Source organism: Xiphophorus couchianus, chromosome 15 (assembly GCF_001444195.1).
Source record: "Xiphophorus couchianus chromosome 15, X_couchianus-1.0, whole genome shotgun sequence".
NCBI lineage: Eukaryota > Metazoa > Chordata > Actinopteri > Cyprinodontiformes > Poeciliidae > Xiphophorus > Xiphophorus couchianus.
The window spans coordinates 23,058,686-23,081,392 of NC_040242.1; the positions used below are offsets into that span (position 1 = coordinate 23,058,686).

The window sequence follows — 22,707 nt, forward strand, 5'->3', positions numbered from 1 at the left end:
TGTGTACACACAGAAGCAGCCAGTAAGCAGTGGTGATATTGTGATCAATGGGTTTCAGTATGAGCAGAAAGGATGATGTCACTGGCAGCATTAGAACTTCAGAAACGGTCCTGAACTAAAGATGCAGCATGAGAATGGAAGACGTTAGAGACGCACTGACTGACGCACTGACTGACGCGCTGATTCAGTCTGCTACAAAACTTTAATATGTGCATCTCTACTGGGATCCTTACTAGCTTATAAACATTGTTCATTTAAAACTCCTGTTGCCACTTTTGGACATTTTGAAGAGACTACACTATTAACAAAGTCACTTTGTCACCTGAGTGAACCTGTTGAGGAAGGATTTGGGCAGTCCCTTGCGCCCACCGCCCTGTGTGAACGGGTTTTGGCAGCCGAAGATCTTGGTCTTCTTCTGCTGGACCTGGAAGCTCAAGCCCAGCTCAGGAATGTAAATCTCTGCCCTGTGGTCAAAGCAGGCATTGAGCCCCTCCAACACCGACTGGGAGGCCAGGTTCAACTGAGGGACAAACAGCAGTGCTCAACATTCTCATTTAGCATTCAACACGAGTTTAGACTGTAATCACATGGACTTGATGAAATGGATAATCTACTACATTTAAACTTTTCAGCTTCTTCTGCAGCAGCGAGAGACAAACTTACCTGAGGTGAATCATAACCATAAACCTAAAAATAGAGTCCAAACATAAAACTCCTGTAGAAACTATTGTATTTCTTACTTCATCCAGGACAACCCAGTGGCCAGCCTTCAAAGCAGCCAGCAGGGGGCCGTCTCGCCACGCAAACTCTCCTCCTTTCCCTCCCTCCACAGGAAGATCTGTCCCGAACAGGTCGGTGATGTCCTGCCAGAGAGAACAGCATGAACACGCCGCTGCTACCGGACGCTCTCAGAGTGCAGGGGGATCACAGCCTTACCGTTTGCTCAGACAGGTTGATTCTGACCAGCTGGTTCCCGGAGGCCTTGGCCAGCGCCGCCACCAGACTCGTCTTTCCCACTCCGGGGGAGCCCTCCAGCAGCACGGGCCTCTGCAGCTTCAGAGCCCGCAAAAGCCTCTGGGCGTTCATGGCCGCAGTGCCTGCTGTGAGGGCGTAGTCAGACAGGCTGCGGCTCTCAGCTTCAGATCCTGATGGAACATCGGGTCATTCATAGGAAATGTTTAGGACAAAATGTTCTGCACCTTTGTCTTTTGGTGGTCGTAGTTTTAATTTCAACATCAGATGAACAAGAGACAAAATGACAAAATGTGTCAGCGCATATCTCAAACTGATTTTTATTAACTTTAACTAAAAACACAGTTGCATTGTTGGACAGAATATTATCACAATTCTTATTTCTGATGCATTTAATGAATAGAAGAAAAGAAACTTTGATTTGTCAGATTTAACCAGCCAGTTGTCTCTGGATGATTCTATTGGTGCAGCTCTGCAGTATAATAAGCTGTTAATATATTGCAAATGCAATAGAACAGAATAAACTTGGCTTTTCATGTCAACCTTGCATTTTTAAAAACAGCTTCATACCAGCATATCAGATCTGATAGTTAGTTGCATAAGAGCTATGGAGACATTAGACTGAAGTGAAACATTTTCTTACACTTCTGTAAATGTAGAAATGTGTGCAACAATGCAGACTCATTCAGACTCACTCAGTCACTTTGTTCTAGGGGAATATTCCCACATATTCCTTCCTTCACAACAGACAGATTACGTACATTTAATTGTATTTAATCCTGGTTATTTACAGGAGAGTCCTCTCAGGACATGAACTGAAAAAAGAGTCCAATCAAATTTTAATTACAATCCAATCCAGTGGAGGTCCAGTTTACAGACAGCTCTAAAGCCTGTCAAAATACTTGAGATTCAACAGCCCCCTCCCATCTTCATTAAAAGAATTAACAGTACAATAATATTCCAATGCAGTTGAGATAAGCATTCACAACAAAACAGCATTCACTTGTTTGGTTGTGTGTGAATCTTGTGTGAAAATGAGCAGGAGATTGTAAAAATCACAAAAAGAAAACCTCCAGGTGCCTCAGAGCAGTGAGCAGTGATGGGACATTGAGAAAGTTGGACTTTCTGACTGCAGATTGCTGATACAGAGAGATAATTAACATCCATACCTATGGCAATGTAGAAGGGGCTGATGCCAAAGAAGTCCTCTCCCCACTGAGGGTCCCGTGGCAGGCAGGGGTCATAGACCCTCAGGGCCTCCAGCATCTCCTCATCAATCCGGGTCGTCTTACTCAGCCTCTGCTGCAGGAAAGCCAGACACATCCGGCGTGCAGCCAGGGCACCGTCTGCACAGGATGCTGTAGTTCCTGCAAGGAAGCTCTGGATGAGCTGAAGCTCCCAGAGGAACACTGAGACAGAGCTGCAGCTTACCTGAGCCAAGGCCATCTATGTAAACCAAGCAGGCAGCATGGACACAAGCAGTGACAGCATCCAGTCTGAGGTCCCACTCTGCCTCCTCCTCGTCTTCCTCCTGTTCTTCAGCTGTTCTCATGGTCATGCAGCTGGCCTCATCCCTCTCACACACAGCGTTGATGAAGTTCACCCAGGAGAGGATGTCTCTGACGCTCAGGACGCAGCGCCGGCCAAAGTCCTGTTGGCCCAGCCACTCCATGAAGTCCAGCATCACTTCTGCAACATCTATGCCTGGATTCCATTAAACACACGCAACATGTTCACTGTAAAGGCATCAGCAGCACTAATCCCGGACATAATAATGCCAGGGAGGCCCAGCTAAACTAACCCAGATGTTGGTTTACCATTTAATGAGAGTCCAGAGCGCAGGTTGTGTTGGATGATCTGGACCAGGTCACTGCGGCTGCTGCTCTGAGGACACCAGATCTCAGTGAAGCGGTTCCTCAGGGCAGGAGACAGCTGTCCAGCAGAACAAAGGTCAGAGTTCACCTCCACTTATAGCATATTGCTAACCTGTTTAAAATCTTTGGATCTTTCCACTGTTTGCCATGATCAGTCCTCACTCTGAGTCGGAGAATTTTGAATAGTAATAGAAAATCCTTTTCTAAATCCCCGTTAAGCCCTTTGTTCTCAATTAACGAATAATAAAGATGCTCAAATGTAAGGTTCAAACTACAACATTATGAACCAGACACACATAATGCATGTGTTCGACTTCTGCTCAGAGCTAAAAACAGGACAAACCCAGAGATAACATATTAGAGCAGACTGAGACAGATTCACTCATTTGAGAACTTTTTGGGGAATTATGTATAATATTTTGTTTCAGTTGAGTTTGTGTTTGTATTGTGACAAAATGTGAATAAGCATCCATTGGTGGATTCTATAAGTCAGAAGGTCAGATTATAGTTGACCTTTGGGGTAATTCCCATGTCTGCCATCTTCCTCTCTACAGATCTCTGTACCTCCTTCTTGCCAAAGTCTCCTCCAGGGTTCATGGTGGCCACCAGGCGGAAGCCTGTAGCCGCTCTGATCAGCTCCACGTCGTCGTTGTCTCCGCTGCCCTTCTCTGCCAGCACCAGACTTTTCTCTGTCTCCAGGACACTGGCAGGAAACACGGCGCATCACAACAAATTCTGCTCAACTATTTAGCAACTCAGAGAAAATTGTTACTCTAAACTGACAAAAATAGATGTTGCCAGCACTTAGAAAGAGCAGAAAGGCCAAATCAGGCTAAAGGTTAAATTATCAATTGATGAGGAAACACCTTGAAATACTGTATTTAAACAGTTCTCAAAGAAAGAAACAAAGAAAAGTTTATGATAGAAAAGTGAAGGAAAATCTTTTTGTGGAGACTATCGGAACCAGGAACGGTTCTCCGCGTGTACCTGTTGAGCCTTTCCAGCACAGAATCGTCTGCGAGTGAGATCTCATCCAGGAGGAAGACTCCGCCCTCCTTCAAGGCCAGCACCAATGGTCCATGGTTCCACTCAAACAGCCTGACATCCTCACCAACAGTCTAGGAATGATCACACACAACTGATCATTACAACATGGATCTACAATAGACCTATTGCGACTAGAAGTCCATTACACTCCTTAGTTTGTTCCTTCACTGGCTTCTTCATCAGTAGCTTCAGGTGTTAGCCTCCTGCTCATTCTGTCAGTGAATGTTTTGTATTAAGAGAACCTTTCACCCATTCTATGAATGGTTCCAGATATTTCCCGCTGAAAATAAATTTTTCCTACAAAGTAGAAGCAGAGATAACAGAAGACTTAGGAGGCCTGGTCTGCTTCTGCAGGATTTGTTTGGCCTCTATTTTATTCATCTTGGTTTATCAACAATACTTGGAGGAGTTAAAGTATCTTGGGATCTTGTTCACGAATGAGGGAAGAAGGGAGCGGGAGATCGACAGGCGGATTGGCGCAGCGTCTGCTGTCAAGCGGGCGCTGTACCAGTCTGTCGTGGTGAAGAGAGAGCTGAGTCAAAAAGCGAAGCTCTCGATTTACTAGTTGATCTACATACCCACCCTCATCTATGGTCATGAGCTTTGGGCCATGACCGAAAGAACGAGATTACGGATACAAGCGGCCGAAATGGGTTTTCTCCGTAGGGTGTCTGGGCTCTCCCTTAGAGATAGGGTGAGAATCTCAGTCATCCAGGAGGGAGTCATCCGCTGCTCCTTCACGTCGAGAGGAGACATTTGAGGTGGTTTGGGCATCTGGTCAGGTGTTCCGGGCACGTCCCACCGGGAGGAGGCCCCGGGGAAGACACAGGACACTCTGGAGGGACTATGTCTCTTGGCTGGCCTAAGAACGCCTTGGGATTCCCCCGGAAGAGCAGGAACAAGTGGCTGGGGAGAGAGAAGTCTGGGCCTCCCTTCTGAAGCTGCTACCCCCGCGACCCGACCCCGGATAAGAGGAAGAAAATGGATGGATGGATGGATGGATGGTTTATTAACATAGCTCCAGTTCACAATGGATTAATAAAAGATCTTACCAGAACGCCAACATGTGTTCATAAGTACCTGCTGGGTGTATCTAACAGGCCGCAGGCCTCCCAGGAAGTCCGACGTTTCCATGTGCATGTGACAGTTGACAGAGAAGAACTTCTGTCCAGCCAGAGCTGCATACAGCTGGCAGATGGTGGTTTTCCCACATCTGGAGAGGAAACAGGATTAAAAGAGCTTGTTATGATTGACAAGGAAAAATCTCCATCCTTCATAGAGTCAGAAAGGAAGAGCAGAGGACGGGCACAGAGCAGCAGCAGGAAGGAGCTCACCCTGTGTCTCCCACCAGCAGAACCGACTCCCCAAAGCGCAGCGCTCGCCCCAGCAGCACCGCCATCCTCCTCAGGCTCTGGGTCCACACCACATGACGGAACTCCTCTGGTACCGCTGCAACGCTGCCCACTGCAGGACCTGGTGATGGCAGCAGGAGTCATGCTGAGGGATCAGTGCTTCTGTCAAAACCTCCAACTATTACCACAGTCACAGCAGGCCCATCTGCCACAACTCATCACTTATTTAAGCCTCTAAATTGTTTTATAGTTGTATTAGAGAACTTTTCACCCATTCTATGGATGATATTTCCCATCAAAGATATTTTCCCTACAAAGCAGATGCAGAACTAACAGAAGGCTTTGCTTGGGAGGCAAAGTTACGGCCTGCGCCTGCAGAGTGAGATGACTGCTACTCACTGAACTGACTGATGAGCTGTTTCTGGGAGAACAGGCTGTCGGGGTTCACCGTCCGTTTGAAGTGCTTCTGCAGGGTGTCCAGGATGACGGCCTCCTCCTCCTGCTTCCTGACCCGTCCAGCCAGCAGCATGTAGCCTGGACCCAAACACTCTGCTCAGCCAGCCAGCCTCTACAGGAGGCGGGGCCTCATGTCTGATGAGACTCACCGTCATCTGCTAGGTGCTGCAGCCAGTCCTGAGTGGCCTCAGCCTGCTCCTCCAGCCGGTAGCGCTCCGCCCAGCGGAACAGGTCTCTCAGAGTGATGAAGCCATGTTTCCCCGCAAACACAGAAGATCCTCTGCGCAATGACTGGAAGGTACAGGGGGATATGAGGCTGCAGTAGGTATCAACACAGCCGGTACACACACACATTAAGGTAAAACTACCTGAAGGTCCAGCATGACCTTGACCAGCTTGGTGCAGTAGGATGGAGGTAAGCTACACCTCTGGTGCAGGATGGTCTCCAACTCTGCACTGGGCAGCTCATCGAAGTGCAGCTCCACAAAGCGGTTCCTGAATGCCCGGGACAGAACCTGGACACACAACCAGCTCCATTACAACCCCCGAGCTGAACAAAGTTTGTCTTCCTGTTGGGATTCCTCTCCACTGTCACCACATGCATTCCACTGACTCCTTACACAGATGAGCATTTAGCAATCAGCTGAACTGGACTGGATCTAATGGGATCTGAATGGGACTGGAAGCTCAGACTGGATTTGGATGAACATGATCTAAAGTTGAGCTAAATGAATTCTCTATGTGAATCTGACCTGATCGTCCTGTAAAGAGCTTCAATTGTACAAGTTGTCAACTGGAAACAATGAACTGAGCTGATGAGGAACTGGAGGGAGGAAAACACTGAATGTCTCATCTGACTTATTTATCAGTTCATTGATGACAATAACATCAAACTGCATGTCTGGGTTAAAAACACATCAAAAACTGAAAAGTGGAAAAAAAAGTGAGACTCAGCAGGGAAGCGGGGCGATGGAACATGTTGGTTTTTCTTAGTACAACAGCTGGAGCAGAGATCAGAACAGCTGTCCTGATGTGATGACGTACCTTTCTGCCTCCGTAGAGCCCTGGGGGATTCTGTGTTGCAAACAGCATGAATCTGGGATGAGCCCTGATGACTTCCTGCGTCTCAGCCACAAACAGTTCCCTGTTGTCATCCAGCAGCCTGTTGAGAGCCTCCAGGACGTCGGTGGGGGCCAGGTTCAGCTCATCCAGGATCACCCAGTAGCCTTTCCTCATGGCATCAAGCAGGACACCTGAATACAGTGTCAACATTTATTATGCAATCCAGAAAATCTGAGGATTTCCACAATGAACCTCTTGGGGAATTCCTTAGCTCTCCAAACAGTTAAGGATAATTGTTCATTTTTTTCTCTTCTTGTTGAAGAATTGAAGACAAGAGACAAAGCAAGTTTATGCCTTCCTCTTGTAAAGGTTTGGTTCTACATATCAAGTAGGCCTCACCAGGTTCTACAGCTCACATAAATTCACATACAGAACAAAAATAAGCTCTATTTAACAAAAACTACAGACAAAAAAGAACATCACTTATTCAATCTAATGAACTGAATAAGTGAACATCAGCATGTAGGACAACCAGCTTCCTGAGCTCCATGCTACTAAGGGCATGGAGCTCAGGAAGAGCGCACAAACATTAAATATCTTTTCACACATCTAGAATTTCACATGTCATTTACTACCAAGTAAGTAAATTATGAAACTAAAAGCAAGGCTGAAGTCTGAGTGGGATGATGACGGGGAATGGACCAGAATCACAGAACCAAAAATAAATTAGGGATGACCTGGTAAATCAGCCCAGAGTGATGAGCTGATAAAACTGATCTGATCCATCTCTGCAAAGGTCTGAAAATCAGCTGCTGGTCACTGTGAAAGAGAACTGACTGACAGTTCAGCCCACCAGGTCATGTCTGGACTGTGTGGTCAACAGTCACTCCACTATTGCCAACTTAGCAACTTTGACTTTTCAGACAAGAATTTCAGTATCGGTCAAAATCACAGTCGACAGGTCAAGCTTTGTAGAGATCAATGACCGTCTGTAGAACTGAACTCGGCGCAGCCCAACTGTGAACTTGAATAATGTTCCCAAAACTTTGAGGTATGCCACAATAATAAAAATGTCCCACTGTGTCAGTCACGTGGAACTGATGCCTAGACAAGCTTTATCATATTGACTGGTAAAGTCAATATGGTAAGAGTGTTTCACCACTCTTACCCTCTTTGAACACCAGCTTGCCCCTGTCGTCTGAGGAGTAGCAGCCAATGTACTCCTGGATGTCGGTGTGCTCATGGTTGTTGATCCTCACACACTGGTTCCCAGTGGCTGTTGCCAGCCAGCGGATCAGGCTGGTCTTCCCAACAGACGTCTCCCCCTGGATCAGCACTGGGTGCGTCCTGTAGGGCCCAAACATGGAAGGACACAGCATTGATTAGTCATTAGCCGAGTGCAGAGGCTCGTTGTAATGAGAGAGGATGAAACTAAGCTAATAAGCACATCCACTCAACATGGATTTAATGATGCACTTGATCCACAATGGACAGATTATATAACCAGAGCTGCACAAATCATTTAATCACAGCAGTCAAATCAGTCTGTGATATCAAGAGCTAAGCCGTATGTAGAACAAACCTCTACAAGGATTTATCACAACTGGACCTGAGTGAATTGATTGCAAATTTTCTAATGTTCACATGTGCTCGAATATATATATACATACACTCATGTTTTCAATAAATGTCTCTTAGGAAGTTGCACATCGACCATAAACAGCCAGTGACACACTCCTGACTGAATCCCAGATGGATATTTGAACATTCTTCTTGGCAGAACTGATAGAGCTCATTTGAACTGGCTGGGCTCCTGACACAGATCTGACCTTTAGCATAAATGTTCAACAGGTTTGATGTCGGGGTCCATCCAGAAGATTAAACTTAGTGTGTTTAATCCATTGTAGTCTGGATGTGTGTTTCTGTTTGTGTCTGTTGGAACATCTAATTGTTCCAAATATCTGACCCAGATTTCCCCTTAGGATGAATGGAAATCCAGAGGAACCCAGAACCAGGTCAATGCCAGAGAGCATTGTGGTGGTGGAACCACCATGCTGTGGGGTTGGTTTACTGACACTTTCTGGTGCATTGCATAAATTGGATGAAATAATGAAAAATGATGTTCACCTCTAAATTATTGAACTTTACCACAAATGAACTGTGTTTCATTGCTGAACTGGGCATCCTGGAATGACCCTGACCTTAACTGTACTCCAAACCCATTCAATAACCAGTCTAAATAAAAGTGTGAATATTTATCCAGATGTTAGTGGGTGTGTTTCAGCAGGTATGCATTATTTTGACCCTGTGTGGATTAGAGAGAATCCACATCGTCACACATAGAGCAGTTCAAACTAATGAGGCCAGTCCAGAAACCTGAGATCCGTGTCCATGATGAGTGGATGTAAACCTCTCAGCAGACTGCATAACTCAAGGCTAAGATTTATAAAACTGGACCATTTATTTTTCTGTCAGTGGCACAACTGACAAAGATCAACACATTATGTGCTCAACCAGAGTGAGATGTTATCCTATTGCATAGTCAATGTATATAGCTCAATCACTGCTTATATTAACATGATGATCCTCATCCTCATCCAGTCTGGCCTGTCCCAGTGACACAGAGCGCAGATGGAGAACACTACATCTAACATGGCACATTTAATCTTTACAAAGAGCCCAGATTATCTGAGCTGACCTTGGGATCCAAGCTATTGAATATCAGGGACATCTGGGACAGAGTCAGGCTGGGTCAAAGTTTCCCTACCCTGCAGATACCACTCTGGACAGATCCCGCAGGTTGAGCTTTACTGAAGAAGTGAGGATGTAACTGGGATCCAGAGCTGGCTCCAGTTCTCCCTGTGGAACCCAGTAGCCCTCTATCTGCACACAGGTCCGGCCCGGTGGAGCTGGGATCAGCTGGAGAAAACATACCAAACACACCAGTCATTAGGAAAACTTTCTACTGATTTCTACTTCAGTAGAGATACTGTATATCAATAACTTAGTTACAGAATTGATTTATCAAGATTTAAACATGAAAAAACAAATTTTTTTTATATGTGTTACCAGTGCATAAATATGGAGAGATATATGATATATCAGCATTAACATCGGTATCGGTCCGATAAGTAAACATGTGCCAATATCGATAGCTGGTACTTATCTCCACACTTCAGGAGGGGGAAAGGGTTGGTCATATGACATAGATAGTGATACAGCATAGCATTTAAGAGAGGCAATGTAAGTGGAGTGGTCTACACCGAATTTAATAAAAATATCAGCCCAAATTTTCACATCAGTGCATACCTACAAATATGGAATTGTTTACTTTATCTAGCCATTGAGCAGGCCCTGGATATGATAAAATATAAGCAAAACAATTTGAGACTTGCCTGTTTCAGACATTTTGTGTTCCCTGCTAGGATGTGTTGACACACCAGCTTCTGGACCAGAGGATGGGAGCTCCTGTCCAGCTGCGTGAGGAAGCTCAAACAGAAGCCCTGAAAAGAGTCATGGATGGAATGTCACAACGGATTTTCAAACGTCTGTCATCCCACAGTAAGAAGGAGCAGCCCTGTAGCCGCCTGGCCTCACCTCGTACAGAGAACGCTGAACGCTGAGGCAGGGGTTAGCTGCTGCGTAGCTCAGAGCCCGGCACAGTGTGCGCAGGCTGTAGTGAGGTCTGTGACCGGTCCCGTCCACCAGCCGGGAAGAGGCCTCCCGCCGAGCTGCCAGATAGAAACTGAGGCACAACCACAATAATTCAGTGAGATCTAGTCAAAGCAGATTGTGCTGCAGTGAACAAAGCAGACTGAAGTGGTTCATGGTCAGACTAACAGATGGAAATGAACAAGAACTGTGATAACATGTTATGGCTGACCTTATGATACCACTGATGACACTCTTGGGTGGGTTCAAGCACTTGAGGTAGTCTGACACGAGGATCCTCAGGTCTCCCTCGCTCTCCAGCTCATGCACATACAGCTCAGTAAATCTGGACAAGTCCGAAAAAATGAGAGAAAAAAAGAAACATCTTCACCTTCCAACTACAGGTTCTCAGTTTCCCCTCCATGCATTAAAAGTTAGAACAGCTTAAAATGGTAATTTTATAAACTGGTTTGACTGGAGAATGGACAAAGTGTGCAATTTACACATTTGGTTCCCTTTTTGACAATTATTTATTATTTTAAAAATCTCCTTACAATAAGACATTTTAGGTAAAACAAAGTTTTTGCTTTCTGATAAACAATCTTTGTGTTTTCTCCTTGGTTTCACAGTGACTAGGACCACATCTAACTAGTAACCTTTACTCAAATTCAGACTTTGGTGCACCAAATCTGCTTTTAATCAATAATAACAACTTGGCTAAACACAGCAGGCTCTTTTAAAGAAATACAGACACAAATCTTCCTCTTACTGATGAGAATAAATTACATTTGGTTCTATTTATTTCATGAGCCCAAAATAATTTGCAAACTGTTTACCTTTCCTCAAAGATGGTTTACACACACCTTCCATACAAACAAATCTGACTCATATTTCTTAGCTGGTAGAAAAAGAAATTCATACCACAATTTCTTTTCTTTTTTTTTTATTGTGTGGCCCTCAAGTACTTCTGAGTTGACAATTTTGCTCCAGGTTACTCTGAACTCAACAGTAACTTTACACATGAACATACTCTTTATTCAGCAGCAAAGATGCTGACAATACTTCAGTTGTAGCACTGCTATGCAGGCAGACAGAAATAAAAATGCCAGATTTGAAAGAAAAACACTCATGTCAGTATCAGAAGTGGAGCACAGCCTGCTACTGCCAGAAGATAGAAGAGTTGCAAATCAAACATTGGAAACAATGTGGAAAGACTGATAATATATAATATGTATAATCATAATGTGGTATTTTTTCCCCATATTATGTTCTGAGTACATGTTTCACACAGGAAGCTCAAGTATTGAACATGGCCTCCTGGAAGTAGGAGGCTCCTGGGATGGGTAAATGCATTTACTCATGCAATTGATGGGTAGATATTCATCAACTGCATAATGAAACTTTGAAAGGTCATAAAACATCAATCACATTAACCGTTATGATGTTATTGGGATTGGAGTTGTATTAGGATGGTAAACGTTCACTCTGGTCTTGGCCCATCTTGGACCAGTAGTTGTTAGCTTCAGCCTCCAGGCTGAACTGATCTGGAGTCAGTAGTCATAGTGAAAGCTTACCTGTTTCTGAGACCCAGAGGAAGGTTCCTTTTCCCCACATCAGTAGCTGGGTTCATGCACGCAAAGAGGCGGAAGTCTTGGTGGCGAACCAGGTGCTCTGGAATACACACATGTGACATTAGTGACATTTCTGATCATCCTGAACAGCAGCATAAGTATAGGAGACCAAGTATAGACTATAGCATATTAACTAGTCGATTTCTTTGTTGTTCTGGTAACAGCTGAACTTACTGAATCCAGTTTAATCAGTTCATTCATAAAAAGTGTCATGGAGGAAAGTCAGATATAAGGAACCACAACCAGATGCAGCATACTCTTTCCTCTAGCAGGAGATGGAGGCAGTTGTAGATGTGCTGCATTTTCTTCTTTATGGTAAAGAGGAGTGTTTTCAAGCCAAGACTCCCCAGTGTTGGAAACTGATTCCATCAAACGTTGCTGGAAGCTAGTCCTGACTGTTAGTCAGTAAAGATAACTTCTGTTGTGGATGTGGTCAACTTTATTCCACCATGTTCATCACAGAAACACACATAACATAAAGAAGTGTATAAACGCCATAACATTTATATTCTTATAAATGCCAATGCATTTGCACTGCTGGTATGACAGTGCCCCCTAGCGGATTGGCATGTAATATAAACAAAACAAAGGAGTAACATGACGACTGGCCTCACCAGTGTCTCCACGATCCAGTAAGACCAGAGAGCCAGTACTGCCCTCCAGCAGCCCACTCAGACACTCCAGCGTTTCTGCTGCTGCCAGGTTGATCTCATCTAGCAGGATCCAGTGGCCCTTCTTCACTGCCTTAGCCAACGTTCCCTACAGGACACTCATGGTGAGAGCTGCTGCAGTGGTAAGAGCAGGAATGTGTGTGTATTCGAGAAGTATTACCTCCACAAAAGCAAACACCATGGCTGTCTCACAGGCTCGGATCTGCTGCTGGGTCTGGCTCAGCTTGGATGCCAGAGCCTCCCACTGCTGCAGCAGAGAGGAATCTGCCCAGGCAAGAAAATATCAGCGTATCAATGATTGACACAAGTCTTCTCACTTGCTACTTGTTCTTGTACCCTACCTTCTGGCTTTTCTTGCAGCTCCTTAGCCAGAGCAGACTTGCAAACATGGTCCATGAGTCGAAGCAGATCCTGCCAGCGCTTTTCCCGAAAGCAGGTCTGTACATGGCCCAGGAAGGTCAGGTTCTGTTTCCTGGAGTACGTCTGGGAGAACAGGTCCTCAAAAGCCTCCCGCAGTGGCAGCAGGATCTGCCTGTGGTCTACCGGCTTGTATCTAAATATAGTGGTTGCACAATTACATGGAAAAAAAACGCATACTGCATTACTCATCTGTATTCTTTAATATTTCTAACTGGAGCTTCATATTCTGCAGCACCTCCATTCTTCTTATATTCCTTTAAGATAAAGGAAGATATCTTAAAGATATTCTTAAAATATCTTAAAGGATATCTTTATAAACATAATGTGGGAAACATTCAGACCTGCCAAATTGAAACAGCCCAAATTTTGACCCCATTTGGCCTGTTTACAGCTTCCACAATTTGATCAAACTCCCCCTAGAGATTTTGATTGATCAACTTCACATTTGGTCAATTTGCTCATAAGGACTGGAGAATCGAAAGTTATCAAAATGGGGCGTCAAGTCAAATCAAAGTTTATTTCTCTAGCATATTTACAACAACCTCAGCTGACCACAGTGCTTCACTACAATCGCAGGTAGATACAGTAAATGATAAAAATAGAAAATGTGACATCACTTAAGCCACGCCCCCTGAGAACAGGAAGTGTAATGTTTTATTTTATAATCTCCATGTCTGGCCCCTGTGACCTAATCAACATGACAGTGTGTCCAGTGACTGAAGACTTGTTAGTTCAACTTGATGATGATGTTTAATCATCTCTGATATGTCACTCACCCTCCAAGAAGATCAGCTGTATCACTCTGCTGGTTCATGTTCACCACACACAGCTTGTGTCCTGGGATTCCAGACAAGGAGTATCAGTGAGCAGCTTTGACAAGTCATTGGGAAGCTAAGCTGAGGCAGTGTGGACCCACCGGTGACTGAGGCCAGGTGCTGCACCGTGGAGGTCTTCCCTGTTCCCGTCTCTCCCACCAGGAGGACTGGCTCCCCCTTGGCCACACAAACAGCCAGCTGTTCCAGCAGAACAGCCGAGGGTCGGGTTGCAGCAAATGTCTTACTGCTGCTTATACTGAATAATAAAACACACATACAAACATGATGCTTGTGATTAGAGCTACATTAGGAGAAGCTATTCAATACTGGATGGGTAGTCATAATGTTTTGACTGATAGGAGTGTGCCATTGGAAAATATTTACTCTGTATCTAGGCCAAAGGTTATCACCCATTCACTTTAGCTTTGGGGAAGGATCAATGGGGATATTTGGGTTGAACCATTAGATGACTGTGTTTACAACAGAATAGTTTAAAATCAATCTGATGTTTATTCAATGTCCCAGCAGGGGTCTGCCCTGTTCTATCTGCGGCTGAACGCTGAACCAGCAACCAACTGTCTGCATAGTGGACATGAGGTGAGCGGCGGGAACGTCCCACTTACACGGCCAGCTGCACGGTGTCGGCCTGCTGCCGAGGCAGAGTGACCCTGCCCACTGCAGCCTGCAGCTCCGTCAGCGACACGCCGGGCTGATACAGCTGGCAGAAGTACTGAGCCTACACACACACACACACACGCCCACACACACATACACACAGGACAACGGTCATTCTGACTCAATCGACTCCTCATCTTGACTTGTCTTTCTAAGGGTGATGCTTTTCTCCAAACAAAAACATCCTTCCAAAACAAATACCTTCTCGTTGGAGATGTTCAGCTTACTTCCAATGATCTCAGCCATGCGCAGTCTGCTGGCAGGGCGGGACAGCATGGCTGTGAAGCAGTCAAGAGCCTGACAAGATAGACAGAAACATCAGTGTTTGATTTTGGGGACGATACCTGCAGATCTACTTTTTTATTTTATTTGGAGAAATTGTGGAGGTAACAGCTTTTTCAAGCTGACATGTTGAACAAAAGAATAAAAATAGGTCAAAGCATACTGACCTCTAAGAAGACTCGCTGTGCTGTGGCAGGGCAGGCGCTGTCAAAATTCACACTGATCCGCTCGCACCATTTCAGCAGGTCCCTGAACAGCAGGAACACACAGCAGCAGAAAAGATGAACTTCAGCATCCAACTGATGGGTGACACTCTAGAGATGCACTGACCAATGAGTTCTTTCTGACTTGTTTGGAATAAATACAGTGGCTTTTGTCATGCAATTATTTGGATGGATAGAAAGACCATTATTAATAAAAAGTAAATAAAAAGTTTTCCCCCCTCAAATTCAAACTTCTTTTACATCATTTTAGCTTTTGCCTCATTTCCTATTAAAGAACAAATATCTTGGTTGAAGGAAAGTCACTGAAAAATCTAAATCTGCCAGAGGGATCAATAATTGTTGCCTCAACTGTATTTGAAGTCTGATCTGAGGTCCATCAAAGGACAAACACAATCGCTCATTCCCACAAACACTATCAATAACATGTACGAAAAATTTAATTGAAAACAGAAATATGCTGTTCATACATAAGTGGAAATGTTCTTCTGGTTCTTCATACCTGAAGAACATTTCCAGGATTAGAGGAATAATGTCTCAGCAAGATCTAGATAAACTCATTCATGAGTTTATCTTTAGTCACATCGGTTACTGCAGCAACATCTTCACAGGTCTGTCTAAAAAAAAAATCAATCTTCCAGCTGTAGCTGATCCAGAACGCTGCTGCTGGTGTTCTGACTAAAACCAGGAAGATAGAAAACATTCCACCAGTTCTAGAGTCCTTACAGTGAGAGAATAGACTTTAAAATACTGTTAATTTATAAATCACTGAACGGCTTAGCACCAAAATACATTAAAGATCTGCTGTTGTTGTATCAACCTTCCAGACCTCTCAGGTCTTCTGGTTCTGCTCTGCTCTGCATCCCCAGAACCAGAACCAAACATGGAGAAGCAGCATTCAGCTTCTGTGCACCACAAATCTGGAACAAACTTCCAGAAAACTGAAAAACAGCTGAAACACTGAGTTCCTTTAAATCTAGACTAAAAACCTACCTGTTTAGAGTTGCTTTTGAAACATAATGACACATTAATAAACATTTTGATGTGTAATAATGGCACTAGACAAAGTGTAGTGTTTACACAACCATGTGTTTTTATGACGTACAGAACTTTGAACTGTGTTGTTGCTGAAGTGTGCTATACAAATAAACTTGATTGATTGATTGAAAAGTTGTTGTTCTGGAAGAGAAAGCTGGAATTATGACCAGCAGATCCAGATGTGACCTGAATCTGCTGGTCACATCTGGATCTGACTTCAGTAAAGAGCTGCAGTAAATGTGTCATGGTCAGCAGCATGAACTTTAAATGACCCGAAACACTATGCATAACAATCACATGCATCTAAAAACTGAAATGATAAGCTGATGGGGAGTGAGTGAGTGAGTGAGTGAGTGCAGCAGCGATCCAGAGAAAGGGTGACTCCATCCCATCGTCCACAGAGCGGTTCAATCAATAAGGTATCGAACTCTGCAGCAGCAGAAAGCTAATTAAACCCAGAGAAGCTGCGCTTCAGTTTGTCTGGTAGATGTGCCTGGGGGGACGTCATGATGATTTTATAACATTATGACTAAGCCAGGATGTCAATACTTTAAGTGTATATACTTCTAAGGGAGCACCTATAAATCGACCGGCCGATAAATTGGTGAGATTTCCTTAATTTGGGGAGATCGTCATCAGTTGATACTTAGATGAGAAGCGGATCTTATCCACTGATTTTATCTAACTCTGTAAAGATCTGAACATCAGACATTGTCCTCTATTGCTCTGCAATGAGTGAGGGCTGACTGTTACCAACAGGTCACACAAAAGTTAACAAGAGTCACCCACTGCTGTGAACTTAGCAACTTTGTTGCTATATTGAGGCCTCATCTATGCGCAGACACATATCTGGGAAAACAATACATTTTTGCGCGTCTTAGTCTTTCGTCCACACAAAAACTCAGTTTAATATCACTTGAAATTATTATTATTTATAAAAACTCCAATTATATAGTCTGCGACAAATAAAGAAGCAATTTGTCCACATACTTGCTTTGACGTAATTCCCAATCACCAATTTCTTATCGTTTATTAACTTTATATTCTAATAAGGCATTTGAAAGTAGTTCAACCTACAGTATATGCCTATACAAATTAACCTCCTGACACCAATCTGATAGGCTGATGAAGCCAATCAAATTGGTGCTGAGTGTTTTTAAAACCACGAGGCAGAGATATGTAAAAACCTGGCTACATGTAGACAAAGCCTCAGACTTTTCAGACACACAACATAGTACTGGGCTTGTAAGTTTAGTGACTTTAACTCTGGATGGCGAATGGATGTAGAAGGCAAAGCAAAGTGAGGGCACATACAGGCACCAAGACTTAAAAGGTGGGGTGGGGTTGCTGGTTTAATGACCCTCACCTCATCGACAGAGCTCTCCCCTCCAGCGATGTACTTCTGTCCTCAGGCTTGTCCTGCTGTCCCTCTGTGCTGGTGTCCACCTCAGAGTGTCTCTCACCGGTCAGCTGGCAGTAGATGTCTAGCAGACGGTCTGACACCACTGCCAACATGGGGTACCTGTGGATGAGCACCTGCAGACAGGGCACAGGTTGAGCTGGGAACAGACAACAGACACCTCTGGAATCACTATACGGTAACCTATAGCACTGCTGTATGACCAGGGTCAGTATATGTAAGTGAAGCAACATTAAATGTGCTGTTGCTACAGACAGTGAAACTCTCCACACTCACCTTCTTGAGTTCTGCGTGGGACATGTTACGCATCTGCAGCTTGGTCCAGAACTTGTCCAGCAGTGCTGCATGAGAGTTCTGAGGCTTGTGCCAGTTGCCACCACTGCAGTACATCCTGCAAGTCCACAGTAACACTCACATGAACTCCTGCATAGCAACTCACACAATCTGCACTTCTAACTTCAACTAGAACGTCGTCTATTTCAAACAGATTGGGGTTATTTCTGTTAACTTGTTCAGAACCATCAGCCAGTAACCTGAATGTCCCAAATAGTTTTGGCTGACGTTGCCTAGGGGAGTTAGTTTTTACCATTTTTAAAATAATTTAAAAAAACAAGTAAAAAGAAGGAACTATTTGATTTCCAGACAAGTTCTGCATTTCTACTTCAAGCCAAGCTATAAAGACTGCAGTATTTATATTCTTACCTTCTGGTTGCAAAGAACTGGAATCCAGGAGCAACCTCGATGCAATCCTCCCGACCTGGAATCATCAACTTTTTATTCTCCATCAAAGGCAGGAGGACAGAAATCTGAAAAACACATTTAGCTTCATTTTGTGCAGCAAAAATGAACTTAAATCATTTTAATTTAATATAAATAATCGTCAAAAGCCAAAATATACTTTGAACTCACCACGTCCAGAGGTGCATGATCAATATCTTCCAGAAGGATCCAGAGGCCTTTAGAAACGGCCTGGGTTAGGGTTCCTGGCTGCCACACAAACTTCCCCGGTACATCAGTGCATCGGTACATTCCCAGCAGCATCTGCAAACCAAAACAACCGTTGCTGCTTCTTTTATTCCAGGGTGCTGTGCAGTTATTGTGCCATTTCGCTTTTTACAAAAGACTACAGACAAGCTGAAGAAAACAAGCCTAGAACAGCAGAAAGCTGAACAGGTGAACATGTATTGAAAGTGAACAGTGTGATGAGACACCCTGCTCCCTCTGCTGACAGGAAATGGTTGAGATGGAGCGTCATGTCTCCCACCTTGCTGTCAGTTTGATCCCCAAGCTGGACCTTGAGAATGTCTGAAGCGTTGGTATGTCCGGTGACGGCTGCCATGTGCTCCACCAGAGCAGTTTTCCCACAGCCAATCGGACCCTCCAGGAGGACAGGCTTTTGGGACGCCACGGCCAGAGCCAGCCTTCTCAGATTCTGGCAGGTTGACCCCACCAGCACCAGGTGGCTCGGCTTCACCTGAAAGCAGAGGCCAACATAGATAAAAACAGACCCTGAAAGGTGGGGCGTGGCTGTTTCTGTGCGGGGGATCACACACCTGCTCAGCCTGCTGCCGCGCAACCATCTTGGGTAGAATGACTCCACAGACTGCTACAACATTCTGGGACAGGTCCTCTGATACCACCTGACCTCTGGTGAACTTCTGGGCCAACTCCTGGTGCCACTTTACTGACCTCTGATTAGTTAATACCAGAGCTCTCTCCGCCTCCACCTGCTGACTCTCCTCCAGAGCTCTGAACCCACAGCACAAAGTGTAGAAAGCATCAGTTACCATGGAGTCCTGCTCTAATACGGGACACATGCAGTGAAACAAGGAGCCAGACAAAGTCATCTGACAGCAATAAGGCAGAAAACAAATCTATACATACTTCATTTTCATGTGCAGAATTTCATCACTCGACAGCACTTTCCTCAGGAAGATGGCTTTCTGATTATCAGTCATGTGGCAAACAAGAGCTAAACACTGAGCCGTGGACCTGTTGGGAAAAATCTGTTTAATAAGAGAAAAGGGAAGAGTCTGGACCAGCACCAGTGTAGGCTTAATTTATACTAAATGCATCAAACAAGGAGGATCATTTCAAATTCACAAGTTTCATGTGATGTCTCTGGGGCCTTTGGGTTACAAAGCCTGACCTGGTTTCCATAGATACAACTGTGATGTGGTAAACTTCTGCTACACAAATCATCCATCTCAGCCCAGCATCACCATATCCTCAGTTTGACTCTGCAACTCACTGCTCTGCTGAAGATCATGAAACCTGCATGCTGGTGACCTAACCCTAACCCTAACCCTACATCTTGTGATTTATTTTGTTATTGTCTTGTACATCCATATTTGTAACCTGTCCAGGGACTGCAGATGTGAATTAGCTTTTGCTATGATCTGTTACAGCGCATCAAACGGTGACATTCATGTAAATTGTCCTTTTCTAAATACAGTTTATGAATACTACTATTACTAAGCTACAACAGCAAAGTGAACTTAGCAAATTTGTCACTATATTTAATGAATTTTCAAAAAAGAAAATAAGTATCAGCAAGCCAGGGTTTTTAAAGATTGTGATCGCCCAGAAAACTGTAAAGAGTTCGCCCAAAAATAATTTTCAGAGCCCCATAGGGCTGAAGTCATTTATTGGATTATTGAAATAATCATCAGCTTATCTGGTAATCCACTAATAAAAACAACATGTTCAGAGTGGTAATTAGGTCAAAGCTGTACTAAACATACATACATTTTGCTTTTGATATAAGAACACTTCTGTCTACAAAATGTTTTCCCCAAAACTTATTAGTGGCATAGTTTAGTTTCACCTGTTCAAATTCATCAAAGGAATGCTATGTTAATGCATTTTAGGCAATAAAATATTTTCTTATTTCAAAAGAAATTTAATTATCTATTTATTTGCATCTTTTGGTGTATTTTCTAATATTGCATAAAAAAGGCTCAAATGGTTAAAGGAAAAGTCTGTAGAAAATGTCAATATTTTTATCCAATTAAGTGATTTTCAGAATAATCGATTCCTAAAATAATTGTTAGTAGCAACTTGAGAACTCGTACTTGAAAAGCACTCGTAAATGTTCTCAATCAGAAAAAAAGAACAAACATGCAGATACAGGTGCCAAAGACACTTCCACCAATAAAATGAGGCGTGATTAAGGACTTAACCACTAGAAGTGTAAGGCTAAAGAAGCTCCATACCCTCGAACCATGACATCACTGGTGAGTAGCTGTGAAACACAGGGACTCCAGTCCCACAGCATCCGAAACTTAGCACAGTCACTTTGGAGGAAGCGCAGGGTGGCAGCCATAAGGTCGCGGAGCTTCATCCTCCTGGGGCCGTACTGGACCGCAGACGACTGTTCGCTGGTGAAAAACAGCCTCTGGAACACTGGCGGGGCACTGCTGAAGTACCTCACAGCGAACCTTTGATGGAAGAGGATAACGATTATTCAGCAGTATCAGTAATGTCAAGTTAGATGGAAGTTTACATCAGGCTGTGTGATGGATTGAAATGTGGTTATTTCAGAGGCTGGCTAGTCTGATTTGTCTGAAGCAGTGGTCAAATTCAACCAGCAGGGGGAGTCTAGCGCTTGCGCTAGCTATAGTGAAGAGCACCGGAACTTCCTCCTTAGTTAATAATAACCGTTGGAGCAGAAGCACCGTGTCCAGCTCTTTTATTAAAACACTCCCCTTCTTCAGGTATGAGTATATATATATACACACCTGTATATTGTAAATGAGTTTATTGACTTTCAGAAAGCTGTGAGTTCTTTTGGCACTCCGAATGTTAAATTCTGTTGTTAGCTCCGTTGTTAGCGCTGTTGCTAACATACTGCTGTTAAATCCAGTTAATAATAACCGTTGGAGCAGAAGCACCGTGTCCAGCTCTTTTATTAAAACACTCCCCTTCTTCAGGGCATTTACAGCTGCAAGGCGTGAAGCAGATGGAGGACGTGACAGACATCACTTACGCATGCGCATCAGGACTGATGCTGAGGAGTCTACTGAGGGCCACACACAGGCGCTCATGGAAGTCATGGTTGATTCTGCCACCAGCTTTGACCCTCTCTGCGTTGCGCTCCAGGAGGTCCAGGACCAGCGGCCGGACATGACGCGCAATCAGCAGAGTGTAATCCTTCTCCAAGAGGAGCTGAGCCAAACACTCCAGAATGCTCTGTCTGTCCTGCTGGCTCCAGATCTGCAGAGAGAGTGGGTTGGGTTGGATGTTACCATCAGGTTCATGGCTTAACGAGGCAAAGGGAAGTGCATCACATATAGTTGCAAGAACTAACTGTTTGGTTCTTTGCTAACATAACTGCAAATCAGTCAATCACATCGCAGCAACTCATAGCATTCAGGCATCTAGGCTTGATGTAGTGAGCATCAGACTGAGGGAGAAAGAAGATTCAAGGGACTTTGTACATTGCATGGTTGTTGAGCTTTCAGAAACTGAAGTTTTAATGGCCAAAGCGCTCTCAGGCTTACAGAGATGACAGAAAAGCAACCATAGCTCCAAAATAACCATGACATGCAGAACAGCAGGTGACTGAGCAGTCCCCAAATCCACGGCTGGGCTGTGAACATGGAATGTTTCCGATACCTTAAAAGGAGAGAGTGTGGGAGGGTTCAACATGGTAATAGCAAGGTATATCTAATAAAGTGGCCGGTGATGAGTCTAGATCACATCTCCCCCATGGTTCAAGACAACCTCTGATATATTATGGAAACAATAAAACACACTCATAACGCTATCAGCTGCTCACCTGCTTGGACAGATACTGGCTGATCTGGTTGTGACTCTTCTCCACATGTCTGGATATGATGGCCAGAGATGACAAACTCACTTCTAGATTTTCCATCACTGGGTCACGAGCAAGTTCTAATAAAAACAAGCGCACGCGCTTTATGGACACCTTCCTAAACGTGTAAACAATAAATTAAAGCAAAGCGCGCGGGTCATCACGAGCTCCTGTAACAAAACACAAAAACACGTTTCCACTACTGCTATTAAAATCCACATGTGAGGTGAAGTATGACTGTTTCCGGGTGGACTTCCGCTCCTCCGCCCTCTCTCTGTGTCGCCTGTTGATGACGCACCGGATA

The 22,707-nt window shown here is 44.2% G+C and overlaps 1 protein-coding gene across 2 annotated transcripts in view; it reads right to left on the reverse strand.

Moving 5' to 3' along the window:
• mdn1 (midasin AAA ATPase 1) overlaps positions 1-22,603 on the reverse strand; it is a 57,997-nt gene extending 35,394 nt beyond the window's left edge. For both annotated transcript variants that reach the window (XM_028040211.1, XM_028040210.1), the window contains exons 1-38: positions 22,368-22,603; positions 21,576-21,802; positions 20,803-21,027; positions 19,472-19,579; positions 19,141-19,336; positions 18,852-19,061; positions 18,497-18,628; positions 18,290-18,393; positions 17,864-17,978; positions 17,534-17,703; positions 15,076-15,157; positions 14,828-14,923; positions 14,575-14,687; positions 14,053-14,207; positions 13,913-13,973; positions 13,058-13,269; positions 12,877-12,980; positions 12,660-12,804; positions 11,989-12,085; positions 10,647-10,760; positions 10,361-10,508; positions 10,159-10,266; positions 9,531-9,682; positions 7,932-8,110; positions 6,746-6,954; positions 6,070-6,216; positions 5,851-5,992; positions 5,645-5,779; positions 5,228-5,366; positions 4,974-5,106; positions 3,834-3,964; positions 3,411-3,549; positions 2,790-2,904; positions 2,404-2,676; positions 2,142-2,339; positions 937-1,145; positions 741-863; positions 323-520 (exon numbers count right to left, since the gene is read on the reverse strand). In XM_028040211.1, coding sequence (XP_027896012.1) covers positions 323-520; positions 741-863; positions 937-1,145; positions 2,142-2,339; positions 2,404-2,676; positions 2,790-2,904; positions 3,411-3,549; positions 3,834-3,964; positions 4,974-5,106; positions 5,228-5,366; positions 5,645-5,779; positions 5,851-5,992; positions 6,070-6,216; positions 6,746-6,954; positions 7,932-8,110; positions 9,531-9,682; positions 10,159-10,266; positions 10,361-10,508; positions 10,647-10,760; positions 11,989-12,085; positions 12,660-12,804; positions 12,877-12,980; positions 13,058-13,269; positions 13,913-13,973; positions 14,053-14,207; positions 14,575-14,687; positions 14,828-14,923; positions 15,076-15,157; positions 17,534-17,703; positions 17,864-17,978; positions 18,290-18,393; positions 18,497-18,628; positions 18,852-19,061; positions 19,141-19,336; positions 19,472-19,579; positions 20,803-21,027; positions 21,576-21,802; positions 22,368-22,463 — 5,640 coding nt within the window. In that variant the 5' untranslated portion in view covers positions 22,464-22,603. The remainder of the gene's footprint in view (positions 1-322; positions 521-740; positions 864-936; positions 1,146-2,141; positions 2,340-2,403; positions 2,677-2,789; positions 2,905-3,410; positions 3,550-3,833; positions 3,965-4,973; positions 5,107-5,227; positions 5,367-5,644; positions 5,780-5,850; positions 5,993-6,069; positions 6,217-6,745; positions 6,955-7,931; positions 8,111-9,530; positions 9,683-10,158; positions 10,267-10,360; positions 10,509-10,646; positions 10,761-11,988; positions 12,086-12,659; positions 12,805-12,876; positions 12,981-13,057; positions 13,270-13,912; positions 13,974-14,052; positions 14,208-14,574; positions 14,688-14,827; positions 14,924-15,075; positions 15,158-17,533; positions 17,704-17,863; positions 17,979-18,289; positions 18,394-18,496; positions 18,629-18,851; positions 19,062-19,140; positions 19,337-19,471; positions 19,580-20,802; positions 21,028-21,575; positions 21,803-22,367) is intronic.
• Positions 22,604-22,707: the final 104 nt, after the last annotated feature.